Genomic DNA, 20,608 nt, shown 5'->3' on the forward strand with positions numbered 1-20,608 from the left:
ACACACACACACACACACACACACACACACACACACACACACACATAGATTGATATGAATACAGAAAATGAGAGTAATTTGTTAGGAGCTAAAGAATCAAGGTCAGTACCCATTTGACTTTTAGATCGGTCGAGCGACTTCATCTACCAGTGAGCTCCACAGGCTGCTTGGCCATCCATCTCATCAGCTGATCAATAGCCTGTTAGGCCACTGATGATGAATAGTAATAAAGTGGTCATGTGAACCCAACGCAGTACATAAAATGCTGTGATTACTGTAGAATTGATGTGCCACACAACTTCATATTCTTAGTGGCGATAGAACACATTGATATTCATCTCTTGTACTATGTGTTCATTACATGGAGAGAGAGAGAGAAATGGAGAGAGACTGAGATGGAGGGGCTGGGTCTTACAAGGTTTCTCTGTGGGCACATGACAGGTGGGAATTAACTGGTATTTAGATGAATGTCATGAGTCACAGGTTGATTGGATCCGAATAATGTTCTTTTTTTTTCTTCTTTTTTTTTGGGGATTTTTCCCCTTTTTGTCTGAATTGTACTTGGCCAATTACCTCATGCTTCCGAGCCGTTCCAGTCGCTGCTCTGCCCCCTCTGCCCTCTCTGCCTGCAGACTACCACATACCCCCTCCTATACATGTGGAGTCGCCAGCCGCTTCTTTTCACCTGATAGTGAGGAGTTTCACCAGGGGGACGTAGCATGGGGGAGGATCACACTATTCCCCCCAGTTCCCCCTCCCCCCTGAACAGGTGCCCCGACCGAGCAGAGGAGGCACTAGTGCAGCGACCAGGACACATACCCACACCCAGCTTCCCACCCACAGACACGGCCAATTATGTCTGTGGGGACGCCCGACCAAGTGGGAAGTAACAGGGGATTCAAACCGAGATCCCTGTGTTGGCAGGCAACAGAATAGACCACTACGCCACCCGGACACCCTGAATAATGTTCTTTAAATCAAACGATCATGGGGTGTTGCAGGACTTTCGATTTTCATTTAACAAGTGCCTGACTAGGTGGGATGGAAAACAAATAAAAACACACCACGGTAAATAAAACACATGCTAGAAAAGCAAACACTGACACAGGCACAGACACAGACACGGTATTTGCACACCCCTACGATGAGAAGATAAGAAGTTGTCAGTGCATCATCAAATGCATGACCTACACATACAGTTCATTTTGCATGTAGAAGCAGTCAAACCAACCCACACAATAACATGAATGCATAAACACACAGAGCACGAATACAGCCCAAGTCGAGCACACCCGTGTCTCCCCCACAAGGGAATTCCTACATATTTACATACAACATGAGCCTAGTCACACAAAAAGAGAGCATTTGTTGTGTATTGCTGGGGGTAAAGTCAGCGTCCCATCAATCTAGTTGGAATTTTACAGGCTGGTTTTCCTGGGACGGACAGTCTGCTACTCATTTCCTGCACTAAACCCTCTAAAAGCCTCTGACCTATGCATCCATAGCGCACACACACACACACACACACACACACACACACACACACACACACACACACACACACACACACACGGAAAAGGGATGGGAAAAATCCTAATGATGAATGCCTAAGAGAGAAAAAGAAGAAAAAAAACACCAAAAAAAAAAAAAAACAGCACCATAGACCTGTAGGCTACTCCACACTGAAATTTTCTGCTGTTTTTATAGAGCGCTCCTGACCTCACTCCTCCTCTGCCAGCCGTTCTAATGGGAAGCCCAGTGCTTCAGCCCTGACGTCGATCCACAGCGGGCACTGTATGAAACCAAAACGATCAAAGAGAAAGCACACCAACCGACTCGGACAAGCCGGAGCGCCTGGCTGCTCTCCAGCACACGCCCACTTTGTCACCAAGAACCATGAAGCCTCGCTGGGAAGATGTAGTGTTGGTTGTTGTTGTTGTTGTGCATGCATGCATGTATATGCATGTGTCTGTGCATGTGTGTGCATGTATGTGTGTGCATACACAAGGGGCATGCGTGTGTACACACGTGAAAGATGGAAGGCATCTTAGAAATTCCATTACAGCATACCAAGGAGGTTGGCAGCATGCGTCGGTTACCTTCCCCTCCGATAACAGAGAGGAAGTTAGGCCAGGGAACAATAGTAGGGAATGTTTGCTTCTCTGCCATATTCGGTACAAACAACCAAAGGAGTTACAAAGCAAAAAAAACAAAAAAACAAACTTTTTAATTCTCACTCCTTGCTAATCCATAAGAATCTTTTAATCGCACATCCAAAACAGCCTTTTTTTTTCTCTTTTTTTTTGGCATTTTCCGCCTTTATTAGATAGTGATAGTTGAGAGAGAGACAGGAAAGGCAGAAGAGAGAGAGAGGGGATGACATGCAGCAAAGGGCCTGGGCCAGATTCGAACCCGGGCCGCTGCAGTAAGGACTCAGCCTTATTAACAGGTGAGTCACCGGGGCGGCCCCAATTCTTTTTTTTTTAAGTTACCTCAGCCACTACTGTGGAGAAAAAAGAAAAAAAAAGAGTCTCCTCTAATGTGAAACCGTTGCTCAGCAGCTACAGGGCATTATGACCGATACTACTGCAGTCTGCTGATGGCTGACTCATTTCCAAGTTTCACCCTGAGGGATAGCACAAGATATAGAAGTGAGCAGGAACAGTCTTGTCTTCCCGTGGCAACAACAACACGCTAAAAACATGGAGGACTGCTCTGGAAGCGGCAGCTGTCCCGGTCTTTTCTCTTCTCCTGATGGATCGAGTGCACTCAGCTCAGGACAAACACCGCAGTGTTTGCAAACAAAGCAGGCAATTCACCAGCTCCGACTCCTGACTCGCCCACTGGAAAGATAGTTTAAATAGAGAGCTGTAGTTAAAAGGTCAATTGCGTAAGACCCATATCAAAGGGCTGCGAAAACGCTACTTTATTCCATGGGGAGTGGCTACTGGTGTAAAAAAAAAAAGTGCACACTGAATCACCAATGATCTCACAATAGCTTAAACTGACATTGCTCATGGCTTCCTGCAGAAACACATTTAGATGCATGCAATAGCCTTGCAGCATGCATGTTGTGAGTTATAGTAGTCGTGATTGTCTGATGTTCCAGCTTGTTCCCTCCATTCTGCTCAGCTTGAGAGAGTGAAGCATGCCAGGCTCTATAGTAACCCCCCCCCCCATACTACAGGCTTTTTGTCATTGCATAGCAAGGATTATATAACACTGGCACTGAATGGCCCAGGGCCTCATCTATCTGTTTCTGTAGCTATGGGACTATCAGTGCCTCCTCACGTGAGTCCTCCCATCTCCCCACCCCACCCCCCACTGCCTAACTACACACGCACGCACGCACGCACGCACGCGCGCGCGCGCGCACACGCGCACACACACACACACACACACACACACACACACACACACACACGGCTGCCTTTACAGCCTCCACATGACTGAGCTACATGCCATCACCGCCGCACTCCCCCCCATGCAATTCAAAACAGCAGCTCTGTTACTTTTTAATGAGACCAGCGAGTGTGGCTTTGGTTCGTGATGCTGGTAGCAGAGGTTGGCCGGCGCAGACCAAGCCTTTTCAATAGAACCACACAAGCAACGTTCTCAATGGTTTACTACATTATGCAACATCCATTCACATGTACAGGAGACAATACGCCGGGATTTCACAGGAATTAAAAAAGGACAGAGAACGCTCCTCCGTTTAAAAATGAAGACATAAGATGGGCTAAAGCCTTTTAAGCATAGAAAAGAGACTGACTCATGTCCTTTGCACATGCTTAGCGTGACTGGCAGTGGGTTTTCTTGTTCCTCGGTGAAATAGAGTACAGTGGCTTGACTCCCACACTTCCACCTCCGTAAACTCAAAAAGGAGAAGATGTGCTTCTTCCCTTTGGTTACGTAAAAAGTAAACAAAGTAACACGGCAACAAACCTCCAGTCTCTTTAGTCTCACGGTCCAAGAATGCCTCTGCATCGCCTCTCCGACAGGCCGCCTGGTGCAGTCGGACCATGGCTGTGTAAAACCCATGTCTGGGTTTTAGCTTGTTTCTCCCAAATGATGGTGGCTTCAAATGAATTTAAAATCTCCAGAGATTTATGAGGGAGCGACAGAAAGTAGCCCTCAGCCTAATCAGCCACATACACATACACACCATCGGCAATCACTCGGGGTCGAGTATGACTGTCCTCCCTCTTGGTCCTCAAGTGGGTGTAGAGGTCGATCCGGGAGCCGCATAATGGGAGGACGCCTGTGCATGACAGCTTTTTACGTGGAGAGGCTGATGTGCCTGCAGCCACCACACGGCAGGGGGTGGCCAGAGTCCTATGGCATGGAGAACCAAGACAACTGGGGACCACCCTCTGTTGCATCCGCCTTCACTGCCATTGTGACCTGGAGACATCTTCTGCCAGTTCCACCGTTGAGGTCTTTGTTGGATTGCGTTTCAGCTGGAACCCGCGCCCCCTTGACCTATCCGTCCTGGGTGACCCTACCATGAGCCAAGCACCGGACGGCATAGCTCTTGAGATCATTGGTATACACATGCTTCTCCACCAAGGCAAGATGGCAATCCACACACACACACACACACACACACACACACACACACACACACACACACACACATTAGCCTAAATAGTCCCAAGGTCAATAGTGCAGCAATCACTATGCAGTCCACCATTTAAGCCTACAGTGGTTGTTTATCTTTATTCAACTTTCATTAATCCAGCATGTTAATGAAGAACAGATTTCTCTCTACAGTAGTGGCCAAGAGTAGTACGTATGAGGGAAGGGTCATGCACACACGCACACACACACACACACACACACACACACACACACACACACACACACACACACACACACACACACACACACACACACACACACACACACACACACACACATTCTTGCAAGTGCAAGTGACCAATCAGCCCCAATGGAGCAGTTCGAAGTTAAGTGTTACTTAAGGCCACATCTACAGCAGTACTACAGGAGAAGAGAGAAGAAGACAGGGTGCATTTGGACTCATGAATTAAACATTATTTTACTTTACTGTCTTCACTCATTAACAACTTGACTTGAGGTCTTTACACATGTTCAGTAATCCAGCTATCAAAGAAAGTTGAACCAGTTCATCTGGACACAACGTATCGGTCAGTAAACGTTGTGTCCAGATGAACTGGTTCAACTTTCTTTGAACTTGACTTGATCACAAGTTGAATTGTCTGATCAGGCAGTTCCAGGAAACGGTCATCAAACCATCTGGCCTGATTCACCATTTGTAAGATGGACATATATATATATATATCAGTGCCATAATGCTGTAACAGTAAACCTAGTGGAGTAGAATGAGCTGGATATGACAGCTCAATGAGATCCACGCGTGCGGATATAGAGGAGCCGTGCACGCAACTCAAACAGCAGAGCACGCATATTATTTTTACTAGTGCCTCCTTTCACAGCACTCGCGTGCAGAATATCTCTGCTTGGGGGCGTCTGGGTGGCGTGGCGGTCTATTCCATTGCTCAACAACACAGGGATCGCCAGTTTGAATCCTCGTGTTACCTCCAGCTTGGTCGGGTATCCCTACAGACACAATTGGCCATGTCTGCGGGGGGGAAGTCGGATGTGGGTATGTGTCCTGGTTGCTGCACTAGCGCCTCCTCTGGTCGGTCGGGGCGCCTGTTCAGGGGGAGGGGGAACTGGGGGGAATAGCATGATCCTCCCACACACTACGTCCTCCCGGCGAAACTCCTCACTATCAGGTGAGACATGTGGTTGTCTGCAGCCCTCCCCGGATCGAGTGCTGGAGCAGAGATCGGGACAGCTCGGAGGAGTGGGGTAATTGGCCGGATGCAATTGGGGAGAAAATGGTGCAGAAAAAAATTCCCCCAAAAAAAGAATCTCTGCTCGTGTCAGCAATATTGTTGCCTGCGAGGAGAAAACTATGCTTTGAGCACACGCACAATCTGAAGGAGTGTGTTACTGTTACCCCCGTCATCTGTGCTCATTCAGTAATATACCTGAATGTGTTTGTCTGAGCTCTGTCTTTTGATTCTTCCATCTTTGACATTAATTTAACCCTAACCATAACCCTAATAGGATCTAAGTAAAAAGAAAAAAAGTCCCAGTGTTCACTCAAATTAACGTTAAAGATGGGAAAAACAAAAGACAAATACATTCAAATACATTAGACGAGGATTGTAACCAAATATATTTAGGGATACAATGGTGATTGCGTCCGCCCACTTACTGCCAAAAAGAAAAACCATTCGCAAGTGAGCAGGTGAAGGTTTTGCGAGCAGGAGAGAAATGATAGTAGTTGTGCACTCGGGGGTAACAGTCACACGCTCCTTAGGATTCTGTGCACGCTCGAAGCATGATTTTCTCCTCGCAGGCTACATTATTCCTCGTGTGAGTGCTGTTAAAGCACTAGCAAAAATAATATGTTTGTGTGCATGCCTGTCTGAGCTGCATGCGCAGCTCCTCTACAGCTGTGGATGTAGAGGATCTCATTTGCGCTCGTGGATTATGACAGTGATATGCTGTCATAGCTGGACTGAAACTGGAATCACTGATTCAGGCACTGCTGAATCCAAGAACCTTACCCGGCTGCCCTCCGGGTGCAGGTACAGAGCACAGAAGGGCTCGCTTTGGAAGAAGCCTGATCCCTGCAGCCAGAGCCACCTTAAACAACAGGCCTCACTGAACAGACTTGAGTATGTACTGTTGTCTGTCATTTTATGTTGTTACTCTTCTCCTGGATCTCTATCTTGCTGTGGTGGAGAAGCTTGCATGTACCAATGATCCCAGGAGCTATGCCGTCTGGAGCTTGGCTCCTGGTAGGGTCACCCAAGGCGGATAGGTCAAGGGCCAGGTTCCAGGCGAAGCAAGACCTCAATGGCGAAACTGGCAGAAGACAATACCAGTGAAAGTGGATGAAGGCTGCAACAGAGGATGGTCCCCAATTGTCTTGGCTCTCCATGCCATTGGACTCTGGCCACCCCCTGCCAAGGACCGTGTGGTGGCTGCAGGCACATCAGCCACTCCATGTAAAAAGCTGTCACACGCAGGCATCCTCCCGCAAGGATACTCACAAGGACCTAGAAGGAGGACAGTCATACTCGACCCTGAGTGACTGCCGATGATGATGATGATGATGATGTTACTCTGTGTGTGTGTGTGTGTGTGTTTATTTACTATTGTCTGATGTGTACAGTGCTGTGAAAAGGAATTTCTACTTTGGGACAATAAAGTCCAAAGTGTAAAGAAAGCAACCATGCCAGCGTCATAAATAATAATTTTTTTTGAAAAAAAAAACCTCAAAAGATCACATTTACAAGCTTTAATAAGCAAGAAATAATGGGGCACAATTTCAAAGGGGGAGACAACTGCCCTTGCCAGGATTTTCACAACAGCTCTGTGGATTCAGATCTGTCAGTTATCTAAGTCACTAATTTACCTCCAACCTTCAGACTGACCATGCAACCATAAAATTGAATAGCACGTCCTGTCTCGATTAAAACATCTCAGAGAAGCTAAAGGATCTGATGATTTATGGATTTCAATTATTCTAGGCAGAATAGCTGTTAGGACATCCAGGGTTTAATAGATGCTACAGTGTCTGGGTTTAGATCGGGTGCAGAGGTGGGGGCTGCTTCTGTAGACACGATGAGACTGGCATCACAACAAGTGAAAATGAATCAATATTCATTTCCACATCAAAAGGAAAAACAACTCAATCATAGACCCTTTTGACAAAAAAAAATGAGTTGGCTTTCAAAAACATGCTTGATTCGTGACTCGCTTGATACAGTTTGCTTTTGTATTAGGGAGTGCAAATACACAAGCTCACAATGTTCAGTAGCCAGACAACTTGGATCTAATACCAGCACAGTACAACCAGTGCTGGCCTTCACAGAGTTGCAAAAAATTGATAAGAATTCCCTCCTTACCACCTTCAAGTGTGTTAGAAACTCAAGTTAATATGATCTGCTGCAGACACAGCAGAGTTTAATACACGTTACAGTGTCTGGATTAAGAAAGTCCCATAGATCCTTAGAAGCAGCTCTTTTAGGCTCTAATATCTGCAGCTCCTCTTAAGCTATTTTCCTCATGAATTAATATGCATGCCTCGTTGAATTAATAGTTCTGCTCACAATCTAAGAGGGGAGGGAAAAAAAATACAATTTAGACCCAATTTTTAGTGAAACAATCATTCAATTTCAGACTAAAACTGATCTATAAAAAAGGATTGACCCAGAACCAAGGCTGTAAATTGATTTAGTGTGTCATTCTATTGGCCGAGGGGAGTAAACATGCTCATCAGCGTGAGCATTAGTGGGTGAATTAAGGGAGACACATGTTGAAATGTGACTACGGGTCTCCACTGCATGTTTCCCAGTTCCAGACTGATAAGGATGACAGTGAGGATAATCACCACAGGCAGGGCCAGGGATCACATCACAGGAACCGCTGCGGCCTCCAAACCCAAGCAGTTGCAAATAGCCAAAAAGTACCTTCCAGTACACACATATACACATATACAATAATGCACAAAAAAAAAAACCAAACAAACAAATCCGTCACTTTAACACAAACATACCGACGAATGCACATATATAACTATCCTCTGGGGATAGTGAGCAATGCTTCTGTCACATTGAGGAGCGTTACGTGTCATCTATGTACAAGAGGCATTGCAACATGTCCCTGGGTATGGTTGAGTGATGGGCAAGTACAGTAGAGAAGAGAAGAGAAGAGAAGAGAAGAGAAGAGAAGAGAAGAGAAGAGAAGAGAAGAGAAGAGAAGAGAAGAGAAGAGAAGAGAAGAGAAGAGAAGAGAAGAGAAGAGAAGAGAAGAGAAGAGAAGAGAAGAGAAGAGAAGAGGATGCGTCATGGCTCAGGAGGTGGAGCGGGTCGTTTAGTAATCGGAAGGTTGCTGGTTCGATCCCCGGCTCCTCCAGAGGGCATATCAAAGTATCTTTGAGCAAGACACTGAACCCCTAACTGCTCCTGATGAGCAGGTTGGTGCCTTGCATGGCAGCCTCCTCCATCAGTGTATGAATGTGTGTGTGAGTGGGTGAATGTGAGGCATGCATTTTAAAGTGCTTTGAGTGGTTGCTAGACTAGAAAAGCACTACTTAAATGCAGTGCATTTACCATTTAAGAGAAGAGAAGAGATAAAAGAGCACAATATAGAATAAAAGCGCAAAATACAGAGCAAAGAGAAGGGGTAGGAGAGAAGGAAGAAGACAAAACCTCCCTCTCCTCTGACCTGAGAGGCAGATGAAGGTCATGTAGTCTCCCTGACCACCGGTGGCTAGAAAAGGGATCTTCTTCTTGGTCCTCCGCTTCACCTGCACGGCTGCAAGCATCTTCTCGTTGTGGGGTGTGAACAAATCCTTGTTGATGGCTGACTTGGCACTCATCTCTACGGTGGGCAGGAGCGAGCAGCGGAAAGAGGGATGAAGATCCGCTATTCGCTGGCGTGGAGAGGAGAGAAAGGGATAGAGTGATGTGAGAATACAATTGTTGGGAAGACAAGACAAAATGAAATGCATTTCAAAGTCAAACTTGTCGGTGGGGCAGAAATAATTCGACAAGGTTCAGGAGAAATTATTCTCTTTTTGATATCAATAACTTAACAGCCCGTCTCCTGGCTGCTCCAGCTTCAAATCAATCCCCGTACTCTCTCCAACACACACACACACACACACACACACACACACACACACACACACACACACACACACACACACAAAGCCAATTTCCATTCACAGAATTGCCACTGTTTTCTGTTTGTAAAAGGCACCATAAAATAATATACTGAAAGAGGCAGTCACATGTTCCAAACTTCAGGACTGATCACTCCTCTACACATCATCTACACACTCGAACTGCCACAAATCCGAACATCCTGTTAAATTTGTATTTAGAATAACTGCTAATCACCGTGCTGGAATGATTTCAACTGAAACTTGCTGAGGGTAAGTCTAAATGACACAGAAGACCGGTCCTGCGTCCATTGTTAAAGCCATCCATTGCTGGTGAATTTATATTACTTGGTGACTAGAAACGGACCTCTGGGACTTGAGAACAATCGTTGATGGTGTCAGGCGAAACAGTGTTTACTAAGGCCGACTGTGCTCGAGAGTGCAGGATGCGGTCATAAAAAAAAGGTGGGTTAATTAGGTCCAAACGGTCTCAAGAGGACTATGAAACTCAATAATTTTCCCTCGGCCTCACACACATCGCTCTAGACTCCCGCACACAAACATGCACACATGCTCTCCCTCTCTCTCTCTCTCACACACACACACACACACACGCACACACGCACACACACGTGTAGAGGCCATGCTGCCGTTGGCACACCAGTGCATCTGTCAGTCTCAAGCAGTGGACGGATTACTCCGCCGCCAGTCATCGCAACCCAGACGGGGAAAACAGCGCCTCCATCAAGTCGGCTCGCTGATAAACAAAAACACTGAGTGCTAATAGTGCAGCCAGCTTCAAAGGACCCCAGGGCACCCGGGCCAATGAAATGAAGCAAAATGAACTGGCGGGAAAATGTTTCCAACGTTTACTGATGATCACAGGAACAAAACCGGCAGGAGTGCAAGGTTGAAAGAAAAAGTTAAAAGCCGCCAAAAAAAACAAAACAAACTTTCATCCATACGTTATAACACAGAGCCATGGAGACTGCTTTTGCTCCTCAGTTGACATTATCAAAAGGCAGGATAAGGTTAGGCCATGAAGAACACTCAAGCTGTAGTCCACCATACTACAAGAACAACACCACAGATACCAGTAGACTGCATACAGACATGAAGCTCTTGGTATTATTGCACAATTTCTAAGACAAATTAGTGCTCATTAAAGATCAACATCACTTCCCAGTATCAGCTGATCTCCACCACTTTGTCATATTCTGACAATGTTCACTCATAGGACATTATTTTAAAGGGGGGGGGGTGTATGTGGTATTAGCACAGACAAGAAAGGAGGAGTGGTTGGTTGGCACCAGGATATTTGGATATTTTCATATATGCATAGAAATGTACCTGGTGACATAATTGGCCTGGCCGTGTCTGCAAGTCAGATGCCGGATGTGGGTATGTGTCCTGGTCGCTGCACTAGCGTCTCCTCTGGTGGGTCGGGGCGCCTGTTTGGGGGGGAGGGGGAACTGGGGGGAATAGTGTGATCGTCTCACATGCTAATCCCCCTAGCGAAACTCCTCACTGTCAGGTGAAAACAAGCAGCTGGCGACTCCACATGTATCGGAGGAGGCACGTGGTAGTCTGCAGCCCTCCCCGGATCGGCAAAGGGGGTGGAGCAGCGACTGGGATGGAAGAGTGGAGTAACTGGCTAAGTACAATTGGGGAGAAAAAAAAGGGGGGGGGTGTTGAGACGTCATCAAGGACTGATGTCTTGCATTGAAACAAAGCCATACAAGTCCATATTTCACTCCAAGAAATTGTTTAAGTGTGTAGTTACTCTTCAAGCAGTGCAAGACTCAGTAAACAAAAAACCGAGCCAAGGTTTTATGGGGAGTAATTACACGAGCTAATAAATATGCCTTGTCTTGGAATCCTGAAGACATCTTAACAGCCAGGCAGTAAGTCTTGGAGAAAATCCCCATAACACACCCTATAACACCAACATCCCCTCAGACACAAGAAGACAGCTGTGTTGAAATCATCATTCGGTCAAAATTAAGGAAGTTCTTAGTTCCTGCAAACTTTAATTTTGAGTTAGCGCGGGCACTTGTTATGTCAGATTACAGAGTCTACTAACCGAAACCCCGACTCTCCTCCATATAGTAGTGTAAGACCGACTGTGTGTCTGAGCTTTCAAAGTTTTTGCAAAATGAGAGGAGATCAAGCCCCAATCAGTGTGACCCAGACCCAGAAATGCAGTGGAGAAAAACAAGCAATGACAATGGGAGTGAATCAATGTAAAGTCCCTGGTTTTGTTGTCTTCTCCAGTAGCACCAGAGGGAGGGGAAATGTCAAGTCTCCAGGCAGCTCAGCAGAGGCCCACCCTGGCAGCCCTAATCCGTAGAATCTCCCCTTCTGCTCCATCTTCCCTCAGCTGAGGTGGAAGACCCCACCCCCACCCTGCAAACTGTCGCCAGGCAGAGAAGAGTCCATATCCCCCCTCAGGTGGCCTGCTGAAGCATGACGGGAAGGAGCGATAGAGAACGGGTGATGTGAAGAAGGGGAAAAAGAAGGGGGAGAGGAGGTGGACAGGAGCCTCCAGGCAGAGAAATGCAGCCAGATACTGTACAATGGGCTGGCTCATGGTTTAACTTTGAGATGCCTTGCACAACGCTCACAGAGTTAAGGTTGTGCTGCTGTGGTGAGTGGCGCCAAAGAGCAAATTTGATGGAGAAAACAACACACATACACAGATGGGTGACAAATTAAAGGAAAAACTGTAGGGACCCTACAGTGAAGGGGTCACGAGGCTCTGTTATTCTAGCATGGTTTGGGTCCATTATCCTATGATGAAACATTTCTATCTGATGGGAGTGGTCTCTTCCAGGATGACAATGCCCTCCATCCACAGGGCGTGAGGGGTCACTGAATGGTTTGATGAGGATGAAAATGATGTAAATCATACGCTTTGGCCTTCACAGCCACCAGATCTCAACCCAATCGAACACCTATGGGGGATTTTGGATCGACATGTTAGACAGCACTCTCCACCACCATCATCAAAACACCAAATGAGGGAATATCTTTTGGAAGAATCGTGTTCCATTACCTCCAGTAGAGTTCAGAGACTTGTAGAATCTATGACAAGGAGCATTGAAGCTGTTCTGGAGGCTCATGGTGGCCCAACACCTTACTAAGACGCTTTATGCGTGTCTGACATTCCTGTGTAAGAAGTGGGGTTGTTGTGAAGCGTCTAGTGTGTTGGTGTAGTGTTCTGTGCCTGTCGTGTCTCACTCTCAACCTTCACCACTGGCTAGCAGAAACGCAAACAGGAGAGCCGAGTGTGTAAGTCTCTCCCTGCCAGTACATAACCTCTACAACAGCAAGCCCTATGTAGTACCCCCTCATGGCGACACACGGTAAGTTGGTACACCTTCAACCCTGGCTGAACTACAGGGACTCGAAGGAGGTCTGGCCCCCAGACGTGTGGTACGCAGGCCCACTGGTGTGTGGATATTCCCTGATGCCCATGAACAAGCCCCCAGCTATGGGTTAAATGGTGCCACTGCCTAGTGGATACCTCTGGAGAGCACTAGGCTACGGGAGTAAACCTGTACAGAAAATCAATGTCTACAGTGCTGTTGTTTTTTTGTTTTTCTTGCCCTTTTGTATCTGTTTAAGTCAGAGCGTGCTGCTGGCGTCGAGTGTGGCTGCCGCTTCTCCCTCTCGTAGCCCCCCCTTCCCATCCACCCCTGTATGTTTGTGTTATGTTTATCTGTTGTCTTGTTTCGCCCCGTTCATTGTAAAGCAACTTTGAGTATTAGAAAAGTGCTATATAAGATTGATTTGTTTTTATTATTATTATTATTTATGTTGGTTTTTCCCTTAATTTGTCACCCATCTGTGTTAGTGCTGTTTATCACCCCAATTCCCAGCAAAGCCCCTTTCAAAAACATTTCAATAAACGTGGCTGTGACTAGACTGGCAATGTTCTCCCCCATTCCCCCATGCGCTTCTTGCCACAGAGTGTTCAAATGAAATCTGGTCGGTCAGTGCTCTTCCGGGTGCTCTTCGGAGAGGGGTCCTTAAATTTGTGGGGCATGCAGTTCATTCAGAAGCACCACATTCAGGCTCTCCAGGCTTTCCTTAGTAGGCCTCAAGGAAACTCAATCCGGCAGCGGCAACTACCTGAAGTGGGGCAATATATATCAGAGACCATATGGAGAATGCTGCAATGATGTTCTCATCACAGAAAAAGGGCAAAGACTTACCTGAAGGCCCAGCCAGCCACTCCATTTTCCTTTATGTCTTTCAACACTGAATAATAATTTGAAGCCAAACCGGTGAATGACAGACTAAATTACATACTTCAGAAAGATCTACCACGTATTGAGTTGATCTGTGGCTCTCATAAGTACAGTTGGAAAGTTTTAAGGAAGGTTCTCTAAAATAAAGAGATGTCAAGTTATGGGGTGCACTTGCAGGCTGAGGCAGAGTGAAGGGCTATTGAAACTCTAGCTTTCTTGCATCCTTCAGTGGTGCTCTGGAATAACTCAAGTGTGCATGTGTGTGCGTTTGTGCGTGTTTGTGTCTGTAGCAAACAGAGTGATAAGCAAGGGAAATCACATTGTCATACCTTATCTGTCATTCACATTCCTCAGAGAACAACCAGCGCTCAAAAGAAATTAAAGCTTATCCTAAATATCGTGTACCTGTCTGTATATGCCAATGTGTGTGCAGGCATGCGTACATGCACTCGGGGCTGTTATTATGCATAAAGTGGAACCTGGGTGTAAAACATGGATGCCTGTTTTTGACTCAAACACAGAGTAGAACCGACAATAAAGGACATGCAGGAGCATGCTGGTAGCTCAGACTGCAATTGCCCACACAACGCACAACTCATGTTATAATCTTAGCTGATGCAATGCGACCACATTTCTCCCGATCTGCTTTCCTGTCCTTTTGCTGTATACTTATGTACAATTAAGTAGTACATATACAGTAAAAAAAAATAGTGATGAGGATGCAAATATGTATTTCCAGAGTACTGTACATTTGAGAAGCAAGAGAAATGCTACGTTAAAACAGACATGTTCTAGTAGGAAAAACTGCAGGTGGCCCCTAGTGTCAACAAACATGGTGGAAGCATTGCTCCGGGGTGATACAGCAACAACACAAGGATAAGACTTTTTCTACCTGCAGCACAGGCTGAGGGGAAAAACAGTGTGATCAGAACGAGTACTACCATATTCCAAAATGGCACTATTTGCATACCACCTCTAATAATAATGCAGACTTCCTATTGGAAGATAGCTAAAAATATTAGCGTAATCAAACCTGACATCAGACTTCACGCCCCTGCAATTCCACTTGATCTAAGGAACATGATGATTACTTGCAGGATAAATGACTCAAACAGAAACTTCGATCCTCTTCTGGCAGCAGTTCATCCTCCCATATCTTCTCCCTTACTTAGGTTTAGCTGTGTGACCCCTCCCTTCCTGCTAAATCCCCATTCACTAGTTTCCTTTTCTGTTGAATGCTTTATAAAAGGCTGAGAACAGTTCTTACTATTCAGGGCACACCATCATTCTCCGCTCTGGGCTGTTCCAAAGAAAGTGAGCGCTGCACCTCATCCACAGCCCCTCACACATCTCTTTAATGTTGACTTAGGGCTCCATACAAAGCCTTGATTAAAGCAAACCTCCCACAGAAAACATGATTTTATTGATATACGTAGTTTGAGAGGGGATGATATCATACAACTGTTCAGCAGTGGTCCCATGCCAGCCTAAACACAGACGGTGCTTGTTACCTCTCGTACAGTGATGGACAGACGTCACTGGCTTGGTGCTGTCAGTGCCAGCTGCTGTTGTATTAATATCTGGAACTGCATTAGAGAGAGACGTGTCAAGCCACAGGGGCCAGGAAGTACTCACTCTCTACATGAACAATGAAATGCTTCACTCACATGTTGCGTGGACGTGCCACTGAGGGGAGCAGAAATGTTTGAGTCTGTTTCATTTCACAGCTGGACAAGACATTTCACACTAAGGAAAAACTTACTGTGGTACTTCATATTAAGATGAGACATGAAAACTAATTAAATGGGGCCCATTTATTTTAGATGTATTTCTGTGTTTGACATTGCAACTGATGAACAATGAAACCTCTCGCTCTCTCTCAAACTGTGAGGGTGGTTTTAGTAACACTGACCTATGACAATTTCCTAAGAAATAAACGAGTCATCAGCAGCAGAAGCAGCAGCCACTTGGGGTCGAGTATGACCGTCCTCCCTCTGGGTCCTCAGTTGAGCGTAGAGGCCGATCCTGAAGACACATAATGGGAGGACACCTGCGTGTGACAGGTTTTTACGTGGAGAGGCTGATGCACCTGCAGCCACCACACGGTCCTTGGCAAGGGGTAGCTAGAGTCCAATGGCATGGAGAACCAAGACGATTGGGGACCTCCCTCTGTTGCAGCCTTCATCCACCTTCACTGCCGTTGTGACCTGAAGACATCTTCCACCAGTTCCGCCGTTGAGGTCTTTGTTGGATCGCGCTTTGTCTGGAACCTCCCCCTTGATTTATCCGCCTTAGGTGACCCTACCAGGAGCCAAGTTCCAAACGGCATAGCTCTTGGGATCATTAGACGACAAGGTGGCGATCCAGGAGAAGAAATAAACAAGAACCACAATGCCTCACAACTGTTGTAAACTAATGGTTTAATACCTGTATAGAATAAGAAAAACAAGAGTAGGACAACTTGTTTAGGTTCAAATTAACTTTGAAAATGATGCTGACCGAGGGGAAACTGTGTCAGTGTCCATTACAGGCAATCCTCATCTGTGATGCTGCAAATTTGTGGTCTATCTTATCTCTGCGAGAGCACTTTGTTAGCCAGGGATACAGTGATGAATTGACAGCTTGCTCTTTGAGGACATTAGGAAACAGTAGTTTCCTACCAAAGCTGCAGGTTGTGTACTATGAGCGCTTTTTCTTTTCCCCCAAAGTGAAGAAGAAAGGAGGCCGCATAAATTTTCCTGGGTGACTCAGCTACTGATTAAGGTTATATAGTGCCAGGGAGGCATGGGCCAACCATGAATCAATGAATAGCATGCCAAGCCCCTTAAATGAATTCATTCTTTACAGTCTGATGCCTTGTGACAATAAAACCTTTAGGAAGAGCCGAGCAGCAGTCCAGTCAGTACTGAGCGGGTAAATAGCAGAAAAAAACAATGGACAATACTGTTGGACAGATGTTACTGACTGAACAGTGGAAGAGATTATAAGTAAAATGATTATCAACTCAGCAAATAGCCTAAGGAATTTGTATTAAGATAGGGAATTTGTGGATCACTTGCATAAATAAGGATATGTAAATAGTTAAAGTGGCCTTGTGTCAATGTACATAGCCAAAGCAACAGGTCTGGATCCTGTTGTTTAATATCAGCAAATATTCTTAGGATAAAGTGCTTAACCTTGCTACTTCTCAGCCAAAGCAGATTTAGGATCACTATTGTGACAACACATCATCAGTAACGCTAACCTGCAAACCTCTCATGGTTACAGGTAGCAGCCGTTTAGAGATGTCACTCATGCACACAACACCAACAGGTTAGCTTTCTGAATCTTTGCATTTTGGCACATTCTGAATTTATGTACAAATTGAGACAGCGAGGGTGCACTGGGAGCCAACGCAGAGCATGGGCTTGTCTTTTCTTTTTCCTCGGTGCAAAATTATGGCCTGAACTCCTTCATAGGAGCAAGTCTTTTTATTTTTTTTTTAAATAAGTGGGCCAGTAAACAGTGTTGTAATGCACGGGGGTAGAATTAAAATCGGCATTGCTAATGTGAACCAAGCACCCTGTCTGGACCCAACCAGCGTGATAATTGCTCTTCAATAGGAGCCAAAATGAAAATTCAAATAGAGCCCCCCCACCCCCCACCCCCAACATTTAGATTGCACACACACTTAAAGCTCAGCAAAGGGGCACGTAAGCAAGCCCATACCCCGACACAGTGCACAAACTGGCCCCTTTTTTCCACTGTGCTGTACGAGAGAATACTGTTGTGCCTTCCCAAGTGAATGCCTCACAGACAAACAACCACCCCGCCCCATCCCCAAATGCTACTTTGAACACATGAGCATCATACAAATAAGACTTCCTGATATTGTTTCTGCAGAAGGACCTCAAAGACTACATTAAAGCCAGTGAGACTTCTGCATATGCAGCCACACACCAGCAAACACGCGATTTCTCACCGCCTCGGGTCCTTATCAAACATTACCCTCGGTGTTTGTGAGGATGGCAGCAGGGATGTAGGCAGGTGAGCACACATGTAACCTGTTCAGCCGTGCTTAGGCCGACACAAACTTGGGTGACGTCAATTCATCATAGCTGTATCAGTTCAGTGCTGATGACACAAAACAGGATTGTTTTCTTCCTTCTCTTTTTAAAGCTCTCTTCTGTTCATATCAATGGTCGGTTTGTCTTGTGATGACCATGAACGGAGGATGATTTGAAGGTGACTGGAGATGGTCTCTCTCTCTCTCGCCCCTTTATTCAACTCTTAACGAATGAGTGCGAGTTGCAGCTGTGATGATTGGTAAAGTCGTGATACGGTCATGGGGGAAAACCACCTCTTGAAACAGGTTATGAACGGACAACAGCCAAATTGTACATGTCTGGGCTGGAATAATTAGCAATTCCATTTCATGACGAGGCTGCGTCATTTTAAGGAAATACAGAAGCTGTAAGGTTTGAACTGGGTTTCGTTTTAGTTTGTTTTAGCCAAACAACATTGCCTGGATCATCAAGCAGGAGGTGCGTTGCTACTGTTGTCTACAGGGCACAGGTTACATCCACATAAACAGTGACCGGCCATTGCGCATTCAAATGAAAGGAAAATCAACTACTGACAAGACCTTCAAAATCCTCTCATAAAATAATGTATCGTTAATGACTGAAGAAATTAATTACTTTTGAAGAACTTATTGGGACGGAGTCTAAAATGAAATAAAGCACACAGGCACTTGTAGTCGCCTACACGCGCGCGCGCTTGCACTCACGCGCCCCGTTTCTACGCAAAGTGGTTAAAATGTTGACAGAGGTGGGAAAAACCACGCGTCAATGTGTTATTGACAGCGACAAAACGCTAACTTTTTTCTTTTTAAAACCTCCCAAGACTTTTTTTTTTTGCAAAATAAAAGCCAGCCTTCTGAATGAAAAGGACCCGGTCAGCGGGTCGTCCGCTCACCTCTGGTTTAAGCGACGTGCTCCACGTGTGGGCTCGAGCCTCGGCTTCTCTCTCCGGCTGTCAGTCCGTCAACTTTCCTCAGCTTCGGCGTCGCTGCTATCCCGTCAAAGTGAACGAAAGCATTTCGATTCAAAACATTTCGCGTTTTAATGTTCACTAGTTTTAACAGTAACTCGTCTCACAGCCGTGTTTCCCCCCCTCCTCCTCACTGCTTGCTCCTCAACTGCACAAGTCTGCGCTGGAAAAAGCAGCAGCAGGTTCCCAGCCGGACGGAGCCGACCGCCAATCACGTAGTACTGTGAAGCACTACGTCGTCTATTTAGATGTGCCACATGGCGCACAGGGAGCTGGCCGGTAGCTTGCTGTAGTCCCCGTTTTATTTACGGCCGGTGAAAGATTCTCCTCTGCCTTTTGCCATTTCTTTCCCATTTTCCGTATTGTAATTGCTACCCTTCTTTACTGCAACTTCAAAGGATTCCCAGTAACTTGTCTCTATAGCAATGGCTAAATCAGTTGTTTTTATTCAACATGGGGGGGGGGGTTATATGGCTTCTTCAATGGCACTTAACCAGCGTGGAAGGGTAGAGCATCCTTCATACACTTCCCCGTAGGTAGGAACTGTAAGTAGTGAACTGCCGAGAGAGTCAAAACATGTTGTGGTAATGTCAAAATTGTTCCAGTGCACTGGAAGTTCAGCAAACCCGGAAAATTCCCAGAATGCAACGTAAAAAAATAAAATAAACAGCAAGCATCTTTAGTCGGAAAACCTCTTCGGCCATGGCTACCCTTTTCGAGCTGAGGCGAGGTGGAAGACGCGAGATCAAACCTTGTTTACAAACCTAAGTATTGTTACAGCTACATTTGTTTAACAGTTTCTACAGTTTCTTCTTTAATTGTCAGTACGTTGGACATAGCTAAGCGGACCGTACATTTCAGACCTAGGCCTTCGGTGAGACGCCACCTCCTCATAATTACCCAAAGACAGCCGTCATACCGCCATGCTACAATGTTTTAGTCGCACAAGTGGTTATCGTCACAATCATCGTTATTTGACACTTTTCACTTTCACAACAGCGACATCCTGTGGCGACATTGTGTAACGTACTGGAAGTAATCCCACTGGGCATGTAAATATATCAAGAAATCAAGTGCAACTGGACCTGGTATATATCCGTGAAGACGTTTCGCCTGTCATCCAAGAGGCTTCCTCAGTTTGTGCCTTTACTAGACCAAGCTAGCCTCTTGGATGAGAGGCGAAACGTCTTCACGGATATATACCAAGTCCAGTTGCACTTGATTCAACTCCTTTGGATAACCACGACCTGGATGAATGAGAACATTCACAGACAGATATCTAGAAACTCAACAAACACATCCCAGCTGGGCCGCGGGGCATAAAAACAATCAAACATTAAGCAAATCAAATAGCTGTACAAAAAAAATACATTTGACTCACCAGTGTTGTCTATTTGAAGACAAAATCCATTCTCCTTTCTTTCTGGATGAAAAGGTCAATCACACGGTCATAGAGCACTCCTTTGGCTTTCGACTAAGACAAGCCAGGTTTTGGAAGCCTGTGTAGTTCCACGACCCCTTCTCTGACGAGAAAAGCAAGCCCGTCCAGCAGTAAAGTTTCCCGCTTTGCTCGGATCCAGTGAGCCACGGCTAC

General features: G+C 45.9%; 1 protein-coding gene across 2 annotated transcripts in view; it reads right to left on the reverse strand.

Moving 5' to 3' along the window:
* The window catches only part of stxbp6 (syntaxin binding protein 6 (amisyn)), a 98,713-nt gene extending 79,563 nt beyond the window's left edge, over positions 1-19,150 (reverse strand). For both annotated transcript variants that reach the window (XM_056295937.1, XM_056295936.1), the window contains exons 1-2: positions 18,940-19,150; positions 9,292-9,499 (exon numbers count right to left, since the gene is read on the reverse strand). In XM_056295937.1, coding sequence (XP_056151912.1) covers positions 9,292-9,445 — 154 coding nt within the window. In that variant the 5' untranslated portion in view covers positions 9,446-9,499; positions 18,940-19,150. The remainder of the gene's footprint in view (positions 1-9,291; positions 9,500-18,939) is intronic.
* Between the last annotated feature and the right edge of the window lie 1,458 nt (positions 19,151-20,608).

This window comes from Lampris incognitus, chromosome 16 (genome assembly GCF_029633865.1).
Source record: "Lampris incognitus isolate fLamInc1 chromosome 16, fLamInc1.hap2, whole genome shotgun sequence".
Lineage (NCBI taxonomy): Eukaryota > Metazoa > Chordata > Actinopteri > Lampriformes > Lampridae > Lampris > Lampris incognitus.